Source organism: Nyctibius grandis, chromosome 1 (genome assembly GCF_013368605.1).
Source record: "Nyctibius grandis isolate bNycGra1 chromosome 1, bNycGra1.pri, whole genome shotgun sequence".
NCBI classification, from domain to species: Eukaryota; Metazoa; Chordata; class Aves; order Nyctibiiformes; family Nyctibiidae; genus Nyctibius; species Nyctibius grandis.
Genome location: NC_090658.1, coordinates 131,280,175 through 131,294,851, shown reverse-complemented (window position 1 = coordinate 131,294,851; position 14,677 = coordinate 131,280,175). Strand labels below are relative to the sequence as shown.

Here is a 14,677-nt window from a genome sequence, read left to right as displayed (position 1 = left end):
TAACTGTAGGAATTTGTTTATTGGTTAAACTCTAAGTTCCCTTAACCCTTTTACTCTGTTTTAAATTAAACAAGCAGTATTGTTCCACTAACACGGTATGTTTTTGTGAGTAAATCCTAACCATTCGGAGCAAGTCTGTGTACCCAGAGGGATTTGCTGTCCCAGCCCTGCTTTTACGTGCGCGCAGTACTGTGTTCCTCCTGTGAGCTGAGCTGCCTGCTTCTCTTGGATCTATCCAGGCTGGTTTAGGGCATGAATTCCAGTTGAGCTCAGTATGCATATGGGATATAGGTGGTGATTTATCTTTTCATACAACTGTTTTTTTTTTATTTTTTGTACACAAGAACAGCTATTTCTTCCCTCCAGGGGAAGTCACTGAGCACAAAGCTGTCCTTCAGAACATACCCTGTTTTATGTACTGACGTCCTATAACGGATTCCCATCCTCACCAAGGGATATACGAAAAATCGGTCTCCCAGTGTGTCTTGATTTATTAACTGAGAGGCTGTTGTGGAAAGAATCAGGGGTAAGTTTCAAAGGGCCTTTCCTGAAGGCATTGTGCCAAGGCCTATCTCTTGCTTGATGCTTTCCAGCTCAAGCTTCTTGAAAGGAGAAATATATCCATAGAAGGGGGACAGAAGAGGAAAGGTGTGATGTTAACTTTTCAGCTTCCAGTGACTTTTTCAGGCAACCTGGCACTCAGAAACCTGTGTTTGCAGAAGTCACAGGGTGTGTTTCTATCAGTGGAGCTATGTCAAGTGTTTGTTCAGCTCTTTAGACACATTGAAATACCTTTGCTATAAATTTACATATTGCTTCCTGAGACTGTTGTACAATTAAATAGAAACCTGCTATTTCCTGTTTTGTGGCAGAAGAGGTAGCAGCACAACCTAAATAAGTCCCAGCTAGGGAATAGCTCTTTCTGTAAGACATTTTTCCTCTTGATGAAGGCAGGCCAGCTTTGCCTAAGTGGCTATCAGCTCAGTTATATCTCCCTTAGATTTCCGTGGTCACCTGGTACCTCTGGCTTGGAGGTTGGGGATGGGAACTCTAGCTGGCTTTGTGTATCTTTAAGGTGTCTTTGTTTGATAATGCTTTACTTTTTCAGTTTGAATGGTTTCATCATCTGTCTTGTCTTTTTTTCATGAGCAGGAGTGAGAAAATGGGCATGATTTTTAATCCACTAGGAAACACAGTATTTATTATTCTTAGGGGCTACGTTAAGCATGAGACCCGCTCCTATCCCAATAGAAGAGCCAGAATGGAGACAGACGCCTCCCCCAGTCACAGCTACCTCTGGGACCTTCAGACTACGGCGAGGCAGTCGGTTCACGTGGAGAAAGGAGTGCCTGGCTGTTATGGAAAGGTATGTCACTTCGGGGTTACGGAGATGGGCATTTCAAAGCCAATACAAGTATCCTTTTTCCTGCTCTGGTGAACACCAGCTTGAGTTTCATGGATGTGCTTTAGCATCATGCACGTTAATAACAGTGTAATCATTTGATTCTCAACAATAGAGTAGGAGGAGTCACTGTTTCACTCCTTTTGTTGTTTAAAAAGATGTTATACTCATCTGGACAATATCTTGTTTTTTGTAGCCCCTAAGACATCTTGTCTGTAGCGCAGTCTGAGAGTATTGGTGTTCTGCTCTTCCTTTGTTTTTGCAGAAACCTTTCCATCTAGCCTAATCCAGGCTCTGTCTTGGTGGGGGTCTGCATGCTCTTTACATTTTACATTTTGCCTTTCCCAATTTACTGGTTTATTTACTCATTTGTATTGTATTATTTTATAGTTCATACTTGCATTTCGGCAGCACTATAATTGTTCAGGATGCAGAACTTTGCCTAATAAGCAGTAGATTCCTTGTCCAAAAAGGCTCTTACAACCCTTTTACACGAGCTGGGAACAGTACAGAGCAAAGTGGATCTTTCAAATACATATGCAGAGTGGCAGGTGATCATTAGAGCTCCCAGCTCTTCAGTCCTGCAGAGACGAAGCACTCTCTGAGCCTGGTCTCCTGGCTGCCTATGTGCTTTGCCTTTCCTTCTGCTTACAGTAATGTCTCTTTTGTGGATAATATTGTAGAATAGAAAAGGGCTAGTGAACTCAAACGTAGTTTAGGGATGAATGCTTATTTCTGTTAAGGGCTAAATGGCTGGGAGGAGTTATCTTCTCTCTGAGAACGTGAGGAACCTCCTTTCCATGAAAGCACCACATGACTCTGTGTGTGCTACACTCTCTGGTTTGCAACTCCATTGAGTCCTTGGCCAGCAGACTTTTAGGATGTGCTTTTGCCCTTTCTGTAATGCTTTTCTTTCCTCTTGCTTGCACAAGGGTCTTTGGAACTGATTAGGAGCAGGAGAGTGTCTCCTTTTGCCTAAGCTAAGACCAAAATACTGAGCCCCCCCGCAGGGACCCAAGCCTTTCTACACACAAGATGGACATACTTCTGGGTGGCCACAGGCCATCACAGGGTCTTGCAGGGCTGAGACCAGTAACTAAGTGTTTGTTTCTGTATTCTGTCCTAGCACTGCACTGATATTTTCAGGTTTGGCTGAATGTTTCCCCAAAGAAAAGAATGTAAATGTTTGAAATGTTCTGCTTTGCTAGACTCACCTAATACAGAGTCCTCAAATCTGATAGTACAGGAGACTGTGTTTTTCTAGTGTCCCCCTCCTCACAGGCAGCACAATGTGCAGTGTGGGGTCTTTAGCACTTTGAAATGCTTGTATGACTGTCCTGATGGCAGTGTGTTGAATGACAAAAATGCTACAGCTCAGTGTACCTTCAGGACAGTACCATCTCCTTATTAACCCTCTGTGTGTGAAATATTTAATTGCTCTGAGGTAAAATTAGAGCTCTTTGGGCACGAGTGTTTTTCTTATTGGTTTCTGTCTGGCCTAAAGTGCGATAACTGCTATTATTTGCTGTTTGAATCATGATAGTGCCTTAGACTCCTTCGTGCTAGGTGTGTGCTGTGGGAACACAGCAGAAAGAGAAAGCTAAGTGAGCAAGCACTACCCTTCCTCCTTCAGATCTCTCCTAAAGCCAGTCTCTGCTGTGACCCTCCCAAGAAGTCAGACAACCTGTAATGGTTTGGTATGTGTCTGTTAGAAAGATGTGAGATTTGGGGTTGTGTATGGGAAGAAGCAAGTCGGTGTTGACACTGGAAATCATCCAGTCGTGTATGCAGATACATAATCATTTGATCTAATTTTTCATTACCCTCTTTCTTCTTCTTTGTCATTCTTGGTTTTGTTTGCTGTGTCTTGTGCTCTGTGAGGTCTTTGCTGCTGAGGTTCTCTCCGTATTCTGCTGGTAAATGGAGACTTCTGCCACATTGCCTCAATCCTGGCTTTAATATTAATTTGCAGAGCTCTTGCTGGGTCACCGCAAGCACTGAATTGCGCAGCCTTGTGTGTGGCTCCTGGAAAGTGTGGCTGAGGAGTTTTACTGAGGCAAGAACACAGTAAACTCGAACCGTGGTAAAAGCTTTGTATGACAATAAAACTACACCATAAAGCAAGCTGGGAATACGGTGGTTTAACTGTTATACTTTAATGGGCCTAGCTGAGCTGTAAGGATGAGCTGGTTTAGGTGACAGGCTTTGAAAGAGTGGGAGGAAAACACTCTCTTGGGAGCCCTAGGAAGAAGCTAACTAATTGCACTTACAAGTCACCAGAGTCTTCCAGGCTTGTCCATAATATGGCTCATAACACCAGGCAGGATGAAGGTAACCAGACTCCTGGCTGTCTGGCCAAGCGGATCAGGTTCACTTGATGCCATAGGGTCAGGAATAAGCATTTGGCCCACTAAAATGGTGTTTGTCATTGCGTGTGGTCTGGTGTCATTTACCTACTAATTTGCATTTTCCTCTAAGGGTTAAGTTTTGGCTGTGAGTGGAGATGTCCTACTCAGTGTAATGGACTATTTTCCTTAATTAAATGCAAGTTTAATTGCGTTGTGTTTGTATGTCCCGCAGCATATTGATGTACTGTTGGTGCACGCAGGGATTTAGGCACCTAGTTTTGAGCTTTTTATTTGGGAGCCTCAGTGAAGTGCTTGTTCATCTGGGCTTCTAGCTACTTAGCAATGAGAAACAGAGATCCAGAAGACGATTCCCTCCCACTGATGCAGCTCATGAGGGCTCTATGCACCTTTCTCTCTGGGTGCAAAAGAGGAGCCTTCTGCAATTAGACCTAACCGTGGTGATTTAGTTAAAAGCCTGAAGATAAGAGGGTTGAGTCTAGACCTTAACAGAAACTCTTGTGTAGGTAATGCAGAGCTACTTCTTCCTATAAACTTCTGAAACGTTGCTGCGAAGCTGTATAAACATTTGTTGGGTGAGGATCAAAATCTAGGGCTGCTATATCAGTTAGTTGTGGTAGGTGCTTTTGACTTGGATTCAGTTGGTAAGAAATGCAGTCGCTAGAAGTCGATGTGTCAAACCAGCTGAGAGCACTTCAAGGAAAGAATCTGAATTTGATTGCAAAAATTAAATAGATCTGCTTCTAGGAGCAGGCTCTCCAACTGAAAATGCACAGCACCGGTCAGGATTTGGCCCAGGAACTGAGTGAGAAGGGTGAGGGCTGAAGGGCTAGTTTCTCTTTTTTAGAAGATTTAAATCAACAAAAACTCCAGTGCAATTAATTATCATATTGGTGCCAACCTGGTATAATTAAGATAGGCGTTAGGGCCGGCACATATACTTAAATGTCTAATGTCCATAAGTGTCTGTATATGGGGTATGTGTATTAAAGAAACTAATTGGTTTATACTGGATTTCCAGAATGTTGCTTGTGGTTTCTGTAATTCAATTCTCCAGACTTTACTGCTTTTTTGGAAATTCTCCCAGGGTAGTTTATTAGTCGCGGGGCTTAGATTTCGGACAATAGATTCAGGTCTCTTTCTCTCTCTCTCTCTCCTTTCTATTTTTTTTTTTTAAATATCTCTCCGAATATTTATGCTCTGAAGGTTAAGAGGAGCAATAGTTCCAGAAAGTAAAGTTCTATATTTAACTGCAGACTAGGTGTGGTTCAGACAACTGCAGTGCAAGCTCCCTCTCGCTGCTGTGCTAGTGAGATCAACCTTGACCTGTTCTCTTCTTGAGCCTCCTGCTCATGAAATATGCTGAGTTTTGTGTGTGGTGATGTTGTCGTGTGGCTCACCCTCCTTTGGGAGCAGAGCTAAGACTACAATAGTCCTTTCTCTGAAAACCTGAGGTTAAACTTGAAAGTCTGTTTCGGGTTCAGTTTCGTGTTCTTCATTACATCTTGTCCCAAAGATATTTTTTTTTTCTTTTCTCTCCTTTATTTCTTGTCAACCCCTCTCATTAGAACTACAAAATTGAAAATTCCCTTAGGGTTTTCTCTTATTCTAATGAAGCTGTGTTGTCTTGTCTATCTTTGGTTTGGTTTTTTTTTAAGTGATTGATGCTTCTTCTCTAATCATATGTTGGACTTGAGGTTTATCTTCTTTCTCAGGCAAAAAATACCATCTTAAGGTTGGCAGCAGAATCAATGACTATATACCTGTTTTAAGGCACTTTTATTGAGTGCCATTAAAGGGGGGGGGGGGGAGTTGAGTGTTGTTTTTGAAGTATATGCTTTATCCAAAAATTAAATTAAAATAACTGTAAATTCTGCTCTAAACAAAATGAATAATTCATCAGTTGAAAGTATTTCAGTTTGTCTGGGGAGCTGGGACTTTGCTTTCTGGTTGAGGGTTATTTGGTTTGATTTTATAGGTTGTCTTTTTTTATTTTAACACTTGTCAGTGCTCTTGAAGCATCCTTTTGTAAAGATGTATTTAGATTAAATAAGGCTGGATTATATAGCTACCTATTATCCCCATTTCATAGATGGCAAAACAGAGTCAGGTGTTGCACTTGGCTTTGTGGTCTGAGGCAACTTTATTCATAAGAGAAATGGGTTTAGATTTCCCGAGATACTGAGGGTGTAGTTTCATGATATAGCTGAGCTGAGTTAACAGTTTGTCACCATCTCATCCTTAGGTGTTATCCTGTCTCATCACCCGTCTCGATTCCTCCTCCTCAGTTTCCCTGCTCCTGCCACCCTGCATTGTGCCAGATAAGTTTCTTGTCTGATTGAAACCCCAGCCAGTTCGGCTCGGTTCAGAAAAAAGAAATCCTTTTTATTTTCCCTTCCGTTTCATGGAATTGGTTCAGCCTGCCATGCAATGGGTGTGCCAGAACTGGCTCAGGGCAAATTTTCATAGACATTTCATGGAACGGTTTGGGTTGGAAGGGACCTTAAAGATCATCTAGTTCCAACCCCACTGCCACAGGCAGGGACACCTTCCACTAGACCGGGTGAGCACAGGCAAGGGGAAGTTTAACAAAAAGATGCACAAATTTCCCATGGTGGGTTTTTTTATCTGCTTGATTTTGTTTGGTTTGAGTTGGGTGAGTTCCTGGTTTGGTTAAAAGCGTGGTCACGCTGACAGTTGTGCTGGCGTCATGGAAGAGGTGTCCTTTGATTTTTGGCAGGGAGCAGCCATGTATTACCCTGGTATCACTTGTCTAATTTGACCAGGTTGTATTCTTGTTTCCCCTTTAAAGTGGACCCAAGTTGGTGAGGAAAGTCATCTCCATGCCAAAACCAGTCCCTGTTGCATTTCCATCAGCTGTAGGAGATGTAGCATCGTCCACCCTCCTGACAGAAGCACCTTCTGCAGCAGTCCCAGCGAGCCGGTGCCGGGCTGAGCCAGCAGAGCCCTGGGCATGGTTCTGGCCCTGAGCGATATCAGCCCTGACATGCGTTATTAGAAATTCTTCCGATTGTGAAAGCGCTATTACTGCAGCTCTCCTGAGCGCTGGGGCTTCCACGGCTTCCCTGGGGAAAATGAGAGCTCTATTAGCTCCTGAAATTCAGTTAGGAAATTTTCTTAGTTAATTTCATCCCATTACTCTTAGTTATGTCTTCTAGCAGAACCTTAATACCGGCCCCATAGGGGATCTAAGTTTCCTGTGCAAGGCTTTGGAGGAGATTTAAGTTTTGGATTCATTGCGTTTCTCCCTTTTCAAGCTGACAACAGAGCAGGAAGTAATGGCTTTCGGCCTCTTCCATTAGCCTTGTACATTGTTAGCAGCAGAACATCAGTTTCTCATCAATATAATGATGTCCACCGGTTGGCTCGGGAACGCTGCTCGTCTTCCTCAGGTTTGTTTTGCTGGCTGCTAAGAGGGGAGGAGTGCTGAGAGTTATGCTCTGCTGTCCCTACGACCCTCAGATGTCATTGAACCTTTTGGTGAGTCGCCATTCTCAACTGTAAAATCTCCACTACCTGCTTGGGAGACTGAGCCCAACCAGAGGAGTGATGAGCAAGGTGCTAAAAGCCTCTTGGGTTACCGAGGAAGAATGGGGTTAGGCATTAGGAAAAACTTTCCAACTTTAGGAATGGTTGAGCACTGAGCAGGTTATCAACAGAAATTATGGAACATTTCTCAGGAGCAAATTAGCTAAAATCTGTCAGGATGGTGCTGATACATTTCATCTTAATGCAGAGGGAAACATCAGGTGACTTCTTTATGTTATTTTCCATCTCTTTCTATTCTACATAAGGTGTTTGTTAGTCAGCAACTTGCTGTGGAGGTTCAACTTCATTAAGTCCTTTGAGATGTAGGAAGGGAGTGGTTTTTTAGGATCTTTGCTGTTGATGCTTGTGAAATGCTTTGAGATCTGTGAGCACAGGCACTTTGCAAAGGCGTTCAAGTAAAGTTCACTTTACGGTTTAGACACAGGCAAGTTCTTTTTATTGTCTGAAAGTTCAAGAGGTTTGGCTCAGGGTCGTTGCTGTATGTCTTCATAAAATGCAAGAGCAGCCATTTTATGCTTGCTACACAGTATCTGTCTTATTTTGCATTAGATCAAGCTGTGTTCCCTCTTAGACATGTATAATATGCAAGCTTCCTATTCTAATCGGCTGTAAGCAAATCCCAGTTGTTTGGCAGATCACATGCAATAAAATATAACACTGTCAGTCCAAAGTGCTCACCAGACTCTGGTCTCCTGAAGGATCCAGCACCTAATGAGTTATTTTTCTTTTTCAGGGAGCTCAGGTGCTCTTTGTATCTTTGTGTTCTCTCTCTTTTTAAACAATAAAAAAAGAGATCTGTGGGAGAGGTAACTCCTTGCAGCAGACTCCAGATACATTTTTTTGTACCTGCCAAGGTCAAAATAACTGAAGTCAACATTTGCAAAAGGAGCCTTGTCAGTCTGACCTGCAGCAGCACTGTCTGGTGCAATAAACCCACATTTTAAGAACGAGAATTCTTCTCTAGTCTTCTCTCCTGCATTTCTCCAGGACCACTTGAGATACTTCCATGTTCTGTCTCCCTGCTCGTGAAGGTGAGCAGCAGGATCTCATCCTGAGTTATAACATTGTCTTCTCATAGCATCAAAGCAATTGTCATACATACGGGATTGGAAATCTCTGGAAGTGCCCAGATGCTTTCAGTGAAGATGTAAAAAGGCATCGTTGTTGCTTACTGTGCAGGCTAATATAACTTTTGCTGGCTCCAGTAGCACTAGTGTGTGGGAGGTTGTGTAAGACCAAGTTTACCTCTTAACCTGTGATTTGCTTTTAAGAACATCTGCTGGCTCCTTCAGGGGTGTCCCAGCTCACAGACCCCATACTTCAGAGCGTACCCCCTGAACGCTTACGTGTGCAACATCCAGCTGCCCTGTTTGCCCTTGCAGTGATTTCATGTCACCGTCCTCAGCAGGTAAAGCTGTCTTGGGGCATTGCATAGGGGGAGGAGGTATAGGGGCAACCTCAATTCAACCTGAGTTCCTACTAGGAAGACATGAGTGTGACATGGCAAATCTGAAGAGCACCATGAACTGCTTGATAGCTGCCTAGGTCAGCCTTGTTCAAGAGCAGCCCTTGTGTCCTTGGGTGCCTTTTCCAGCTCCATCTTTTGTCCCTGGCACCAGGGCTGACCTTGCGATGTGTCCTGGTACGGCACCAGCACTGTGGAGTTCTGGCATGTGACAGAAGCTTCAAGGCTCAGTGGTAACCTGGGTGGTGATGATGATGGTGGTTGTCATTCTTTCTACTTATCCTCTCTAGTCTGTGACTAGCTCACACATGGCTAGCGATCCTGTGGCTGTGGACGAAAGCTCTTATCTCCTACCCTAATTTTTTTTTAAATCCTGCTATTGCAGCTGTGGGCATTCTTATTCACATAAATATGTAATTCCTTCTAAATCCTGTTAAGGTCTTCAGGGTACTTTGGGAGAACTAATTATACCCAGTTTCATTTTATATGCTAAAATGTGTTTAAAAAGTTGGAGGTCCCTTTTGCCTGCGTATCATGAGAAAGAATAAAAAAGAACATTTTTTATTTTTTAATACCTTTATCTTCCCATGATCATTCATTGTGTATCCTACTATCAATGTGCTGCTTATTTATCTCCTCTCTGAACTAAACTGTCCTTCTCTTATCTCAGATGGCAAGTCTTCCCTTGCCTCTAAGAACATTCATTGTCACTCTTCTCTGGACCTTTTCTATTTCTACATTCAATTTTTAGTGACCCAGGGTGGGTGAGTAGGGACAGGAGGAGAACTGATTACCATATTTCCAGGGTGAATATTTCCAGCTTATACAGGCACCTGAATCTGATTCCTGTTGTTCTCTGATCTCCAGCCTAACATCTGTTTTTTGCTGATCACTTTTGTGTATTGATTGAGAGTGTGATTTCTTTGAGTAGGCCACAACGATACGTGTGTCTTTTTCCTGAACAGCCACAACTAATTCAGAGCCAGTCCTGTATGTGAGGAGTTTGAATTTGTTCTTTTCCGTGTGCATTACCCTGCTTTTTGCAAAGATAGCAAATGCAGTTCGGTCGTGGGAGCGTTTAGATATTTTTGAAATTCACAGCAATTATCTGCTTTATTTGTATCCAAGATAAATAATTCACTTTCCAGAACATTATTTAATGTAACTGTTAATGCCAATCATTTCAGGTCGCAACTTCTCTGAGCCAAGGGCTTGTATTCTGTTCACACACAGAGCCTAGCTCAGTGGGCTCTCTACAATCATGTTGAGACCCCTAGATGCTGCTTGTGGTAAGGACAGAGTAAAAGTGTGAGTGTAGTGCTGTGGGTTATCTCTCTCTCTCTGTGTCTGTACTGAAGGAGCTTGAGACAACGCTTGGTGAGCAGACTCCTGGGAAGTTTAGCAGATGAGACAGTGGCAAACAGCTCCCTGGGTGACGACAAGCACAAGTGACCATAAAGCTGTGATCATTTGGCTCTTAAAGCCTGCTTAAAGTCCTGAGAAAGAACTAGACAGCTCTGACCTGCCAAGGAGGTCCAAGTTCAGCTAAAAGGGATAGTCATCGCTCACAGTGAGATTTACCTGACCTGGATGTAATATTATCCATTGAATAAACCCACTTCAGTGAATTACAAATTTAACTTCTTGAGTGATCTGGAAAGCGTTCGGAAGGAATTAGTAATCAGGTTGGCACCTTGTCACCTCTCACTTTGATGCGGCCAGCATGGAGTATACGTGAGCACCATCCAGCTCAAAGCACTGTTGGATTTGCCCATTTCTGGTTTCTAGAAGAAGGCAAAGTGTTCCTGCTGACTCTCACTGCAGCTGGTCTCTGAACAGAGTCCAAACCTACCTCAGTGGAAGGAAATTCTCTGCCATCTAGTAACAGATGTGAGGTCTTTATACAAGTAATAAACAGAGTAATTACAAGGAGAAGTGAGGGAGCAAAATTCCTAAGTAAAACTCGTAAGTACGTTGCATCATGTATTTATGGGCTCTTGGTCAGACTGTGGAGCGCTTTAAAGAGACTAAAAAGAATGCTTTATCAGAGAGCCATATGGGCTTTAACCACAAAAGTCACTACCACATCCTAGATTCTTTTTTATCCTTCTTTTTTTTTTCTTTTTTCATAGTCCAGGATAGCACAATTGACCTTTTTTTGTTTGGTTTTCCTTTGGAACGTGCATAAATTTTAATTTGTTTTGAATTCTGTGCTGTTTGTGAGGAACTCTGTCAACAGAACCCAGTTCTGGGCCCCTCAGTTCAAGAAGGACAGGGAACTGCTAGAGAGAGTCCAGCGCAGAGCCACGAAGATGATTAAGGGAGTGGAACATCTCCCTTATGAGGAGAGGCTGAGGGAGCTGGGTCTCTTTAGCTTGGAGAAGAGGAGACTGAGGGGTGCCCTCATTAATGTTTATAAATATGTAAAGGGCAAGTGTCAAGAGGATGGAGCCAGGCTCTTCTCAGTGACATCCCTTGACAGGACAAGGGGCAATGGGTGCAAGCTGGTACACAGGAGGTTCCACTTAAATTTGAGGAAAAACTTCTTTATGGTGAGGGTGACTGAACACTGGCACAGGCTGCCCAGAGAGGTTGTGGAGTCTCCTTCTCTGGAGACATTCAAAACCCGCCTGGACGCGTTCCTGTGTGATATGGTCTAGGTAATCCTGCTCCGGCAGGGGATTGGACTAGATGATCTTTCGAGGTCCCTTCCAATCCCTAACATTCTGTGTGATTCTGTAATAGAAGACATGGACTTGTTCCAAAGAGCTTTTTTTAATGATTTCCTTATCAAGAAAAAAGAATGAGAAAATAGGGTACATAAGTACAAAACATACAGAAAAAGTCATCTGGTTTGTTGCTTATTATGTACATAGGCTGGTGCTCTTTCAGTTTCTAAATGCTCCTTGATACTCTCTTAGTCACAGGAGCATTGGACTGGGTCTTCCAGTTTCGTGTTCAGCTTCTCTTGTTTCAGCCAACCTTTATTATATCTGTTTCAGACACTGATTAAATTCTCTATCTTAGAAGCAGGTGTGGCCAAGGGTACAAAAGCCCGTTGGGACATGGCTACCCAGCAGGCTCTTGTTTCAGTGGTTAGATATCTAAATTCCTGAGATTGTGACCCATCCTTCTTGGATCTATGCTATGAGTTAACTAAAACAAATCCTTACCTCCATCTCTTGTCTCCAATGTTGGCCCCTTCATGTATTTATGGTAAACCATAACCTCTTCTCTACCTTGAGGTTTGCTCAGGTAGAACATGCTGTATCTCTTGCAAGAGAGGCTTTCCATTCCTCTGTCATCCTACGATTGCTCTCGGAGATGTTCAGTTTTAAATTCATCTTTCTTAAAAGTGGCAGACCAAGATTGTCCATAGTCCAAGTGAGGTCTCATGCAAGTATTTTAATGCTTTTGTTTCTGGATGGGAAATAGCCAGCATCCACAGCTGTATCAGGCTTTGCCTTTTTGGTGATTTTGTTGCATTGTGTCTTTTAGTCATACTACAGTGACTGAACAGACAACAATCCTGTTAACTTCCAGCTGATGATCTTTTTGTGTATATGAGTTGTTGTTGTTGTTCCCAAAGTGTATGACCTTGCATACTGCACTGTTAAGTTTCTTTTTAGTTCTTGCCCTTAGGTTTGTTTATTACTTTTTACGATACTCCAATTCCCTCTAGTGACATGACTTCTCCCTTTGTCATCAGCAGATTTCATTACCGTGTTCAGACTTTGTGTCAAGATCGTTATGTGTTTTCATTCTTAAGATACTCCAAAGATACTTGAGGAATATCACCAATAGCCATCTTCCAAGCCATTATTTTAAATTTTCAGCCCTGTTCTTAGTTACATTTTAGTTTACATTTACTTAGTTTCCTTTCTACTCTGTCTCGTAATTAAACTAATCTTTGTCTTATCCAAAATTATGAATTAATTTCCCATTTGTGACTGTATCAAATGCTTTACTGAAATCCAAAAATGATAAGAATTTATTTTTCTAGATATAGGACATATAGTCAATAACTCCTCAGTTGCTTGTAGAGCATTACTACTGGTACTGTTTTAGTCATGCTTTCTGAAGAGATAAGACTGTCCCCAGGGAGCTTGGCTTTTCTGAGGTGGGGTGGCAATGACATTTAAGAGGAAGCACGTGGCAAAAAAAACAGCTCGTGAGCACAAATCTAGGAGTAGGAGCTGTGGATTCATTTCACAGAATCACAGAATCAATCAGGCTCAAGAGCCCTCTGGGATCATCGAGTCCAACCATTGCCCTGACACCACCATGGCAACTAGACCATGGCACTAAGTGCCATGTCCAGTCTTTTCTTAAACACAGCCAGAGATGGTGACTCCACCACCTCCCTGGGCAGCCCCTTCCAATGGCTAATGACCCTTGCTGAGAAGAAATGCTTCCTAATGCCCAACCTGAACCTCCCCTGGTGAAGCTTGAGACTGTGTCCTCTTGTCCTATCGCTGGTTGCCTGGGAGAAGAGGCCGACTCCCTCTTCACTACAACCTCCCTTCAGGTAGTTGTAGACTGCACTAAGGTCACCTCTGAGCCTCCTCTTCTCCAGGCTAAACAACCCCAGCTCCCTCAGCCGTTCCTCACAGCTCTGCATCTGTGTTCTTGTGTCTGTCTCTCTTAACTTTGCTGTTCTTCTACCTGTAAATTCTTCTAATAATATTAAAGAATAAGATTAAAGAACACAGTTTCAGAATACTTTTAAGAGGTTTATGATCTGGTTATAAAAGTGCTCTTGAAATACAAAGCATGATGGGTGTTTTTTAATGAAGTAATACTTTGGAGTCCTTGGAGCTCATTGTTTCCCAGGTAACTATTTCACAATCCTATAGGCAAAAGAAATGATAAAAAGTTGGATTATAAACTCAGCCCTGTCCTTTCCCCATGGATGGTGAATGGTCATTAAATAATCTGTAGCAAATAAATAAAAAGATGTGACTGCTGCCAGAATTGTTTGTTTCACAGTCGTCTTCATAAAGGTCTTGTTTATCAGTTTGTAAAGTCCAGAGGATTGAATGCACATAAATATCCCTGTAGTGTGTAGGTCTCAATTTAAATATTGTAAGTAAATAAAGGAGAACAAGAGACACTATTATTCATGCTTAGATGCCTTGTTAGGCAGAGCTTTGAAGGTGCTGTATGCTCACACCAACCGGTTGTTGAGATATTACAGAACAATTCTCACTTTATCATGTCTTGATGTGTTAGTTACTTGCTGGCTTCAAAAATTTTTCATCTTTTTTTTTTTTTCCTTTTATTTTGTGAACAATTTAGTTAACTATATTAGTTCTGGGAGTCTGCGATACCATTAAGTTTAAGGATAGTCATAATCTGCTGTCAGTGTCTTCAAGGTGCCTTCAGCAGAAAGTACCTGAGTGTTTCACATTGCTAAAACCTCCAAATCTTTCTACGCAGAAGAGAGCTGTTGTGTAATTTCAAAAATACTCTTTATCACCAAATCCAATTACAAGGAAGAGTAAATCGCCACCTCCGATGTCTTAACTATTCTTTTTTTAATTGTTAATTATCTCGACAGTAGGGTGCTACAGATTAGGAGGCATAGATTATCTTTTGCAAGTATGAGGCTTTCAGAGCTATTATCAATTAACTCTGGTTTTAAACAAATTTTGGGATAATAATAATAGCTTGATAGGATTGTGTTGGTGCTTGAAACCGCTGTCAAAATACTGAGAAAATGAATTTTAAAAAATGAGCAACTTGGTGATGTTATAGTAGCTTTGAAGGTCATGCAGCCTTACGCACTCCAGTGGAAGGTGTATTTCTGGTGTTTTAATCTACATTGCAGGGTAGATTCCTGCTAAGAAACGTCAGTAAAATGACTGTCTCGAA

General features: G+C 42.2%; 1 protein-coding gene across 15 annotated transcripts in view; it reads left to right on the top strand.

The window, feature by feature from the left end:
• Positions 1–14,677, top strand: part of HMBOX1 (homeobox containing 1) — a 123,721-nt gene that overhangs the window by 88,453 nt on the left and 20,591 nt on the right. For all 15 annotated transcript variants that reach the window (XM_068399268.1, XM_068399233.1, XM_068399182.1 and 12 more), the window contains exon 6: positions 1,213–1,366. In XM_068399268.1, coding sequence (XP_068255369.1) covers positions 1,213–1,366 — 154 coding nt within the window. The remainder of the gene's footprint in view (positions 1–1,212; positions 1,367–14,677) is intronic.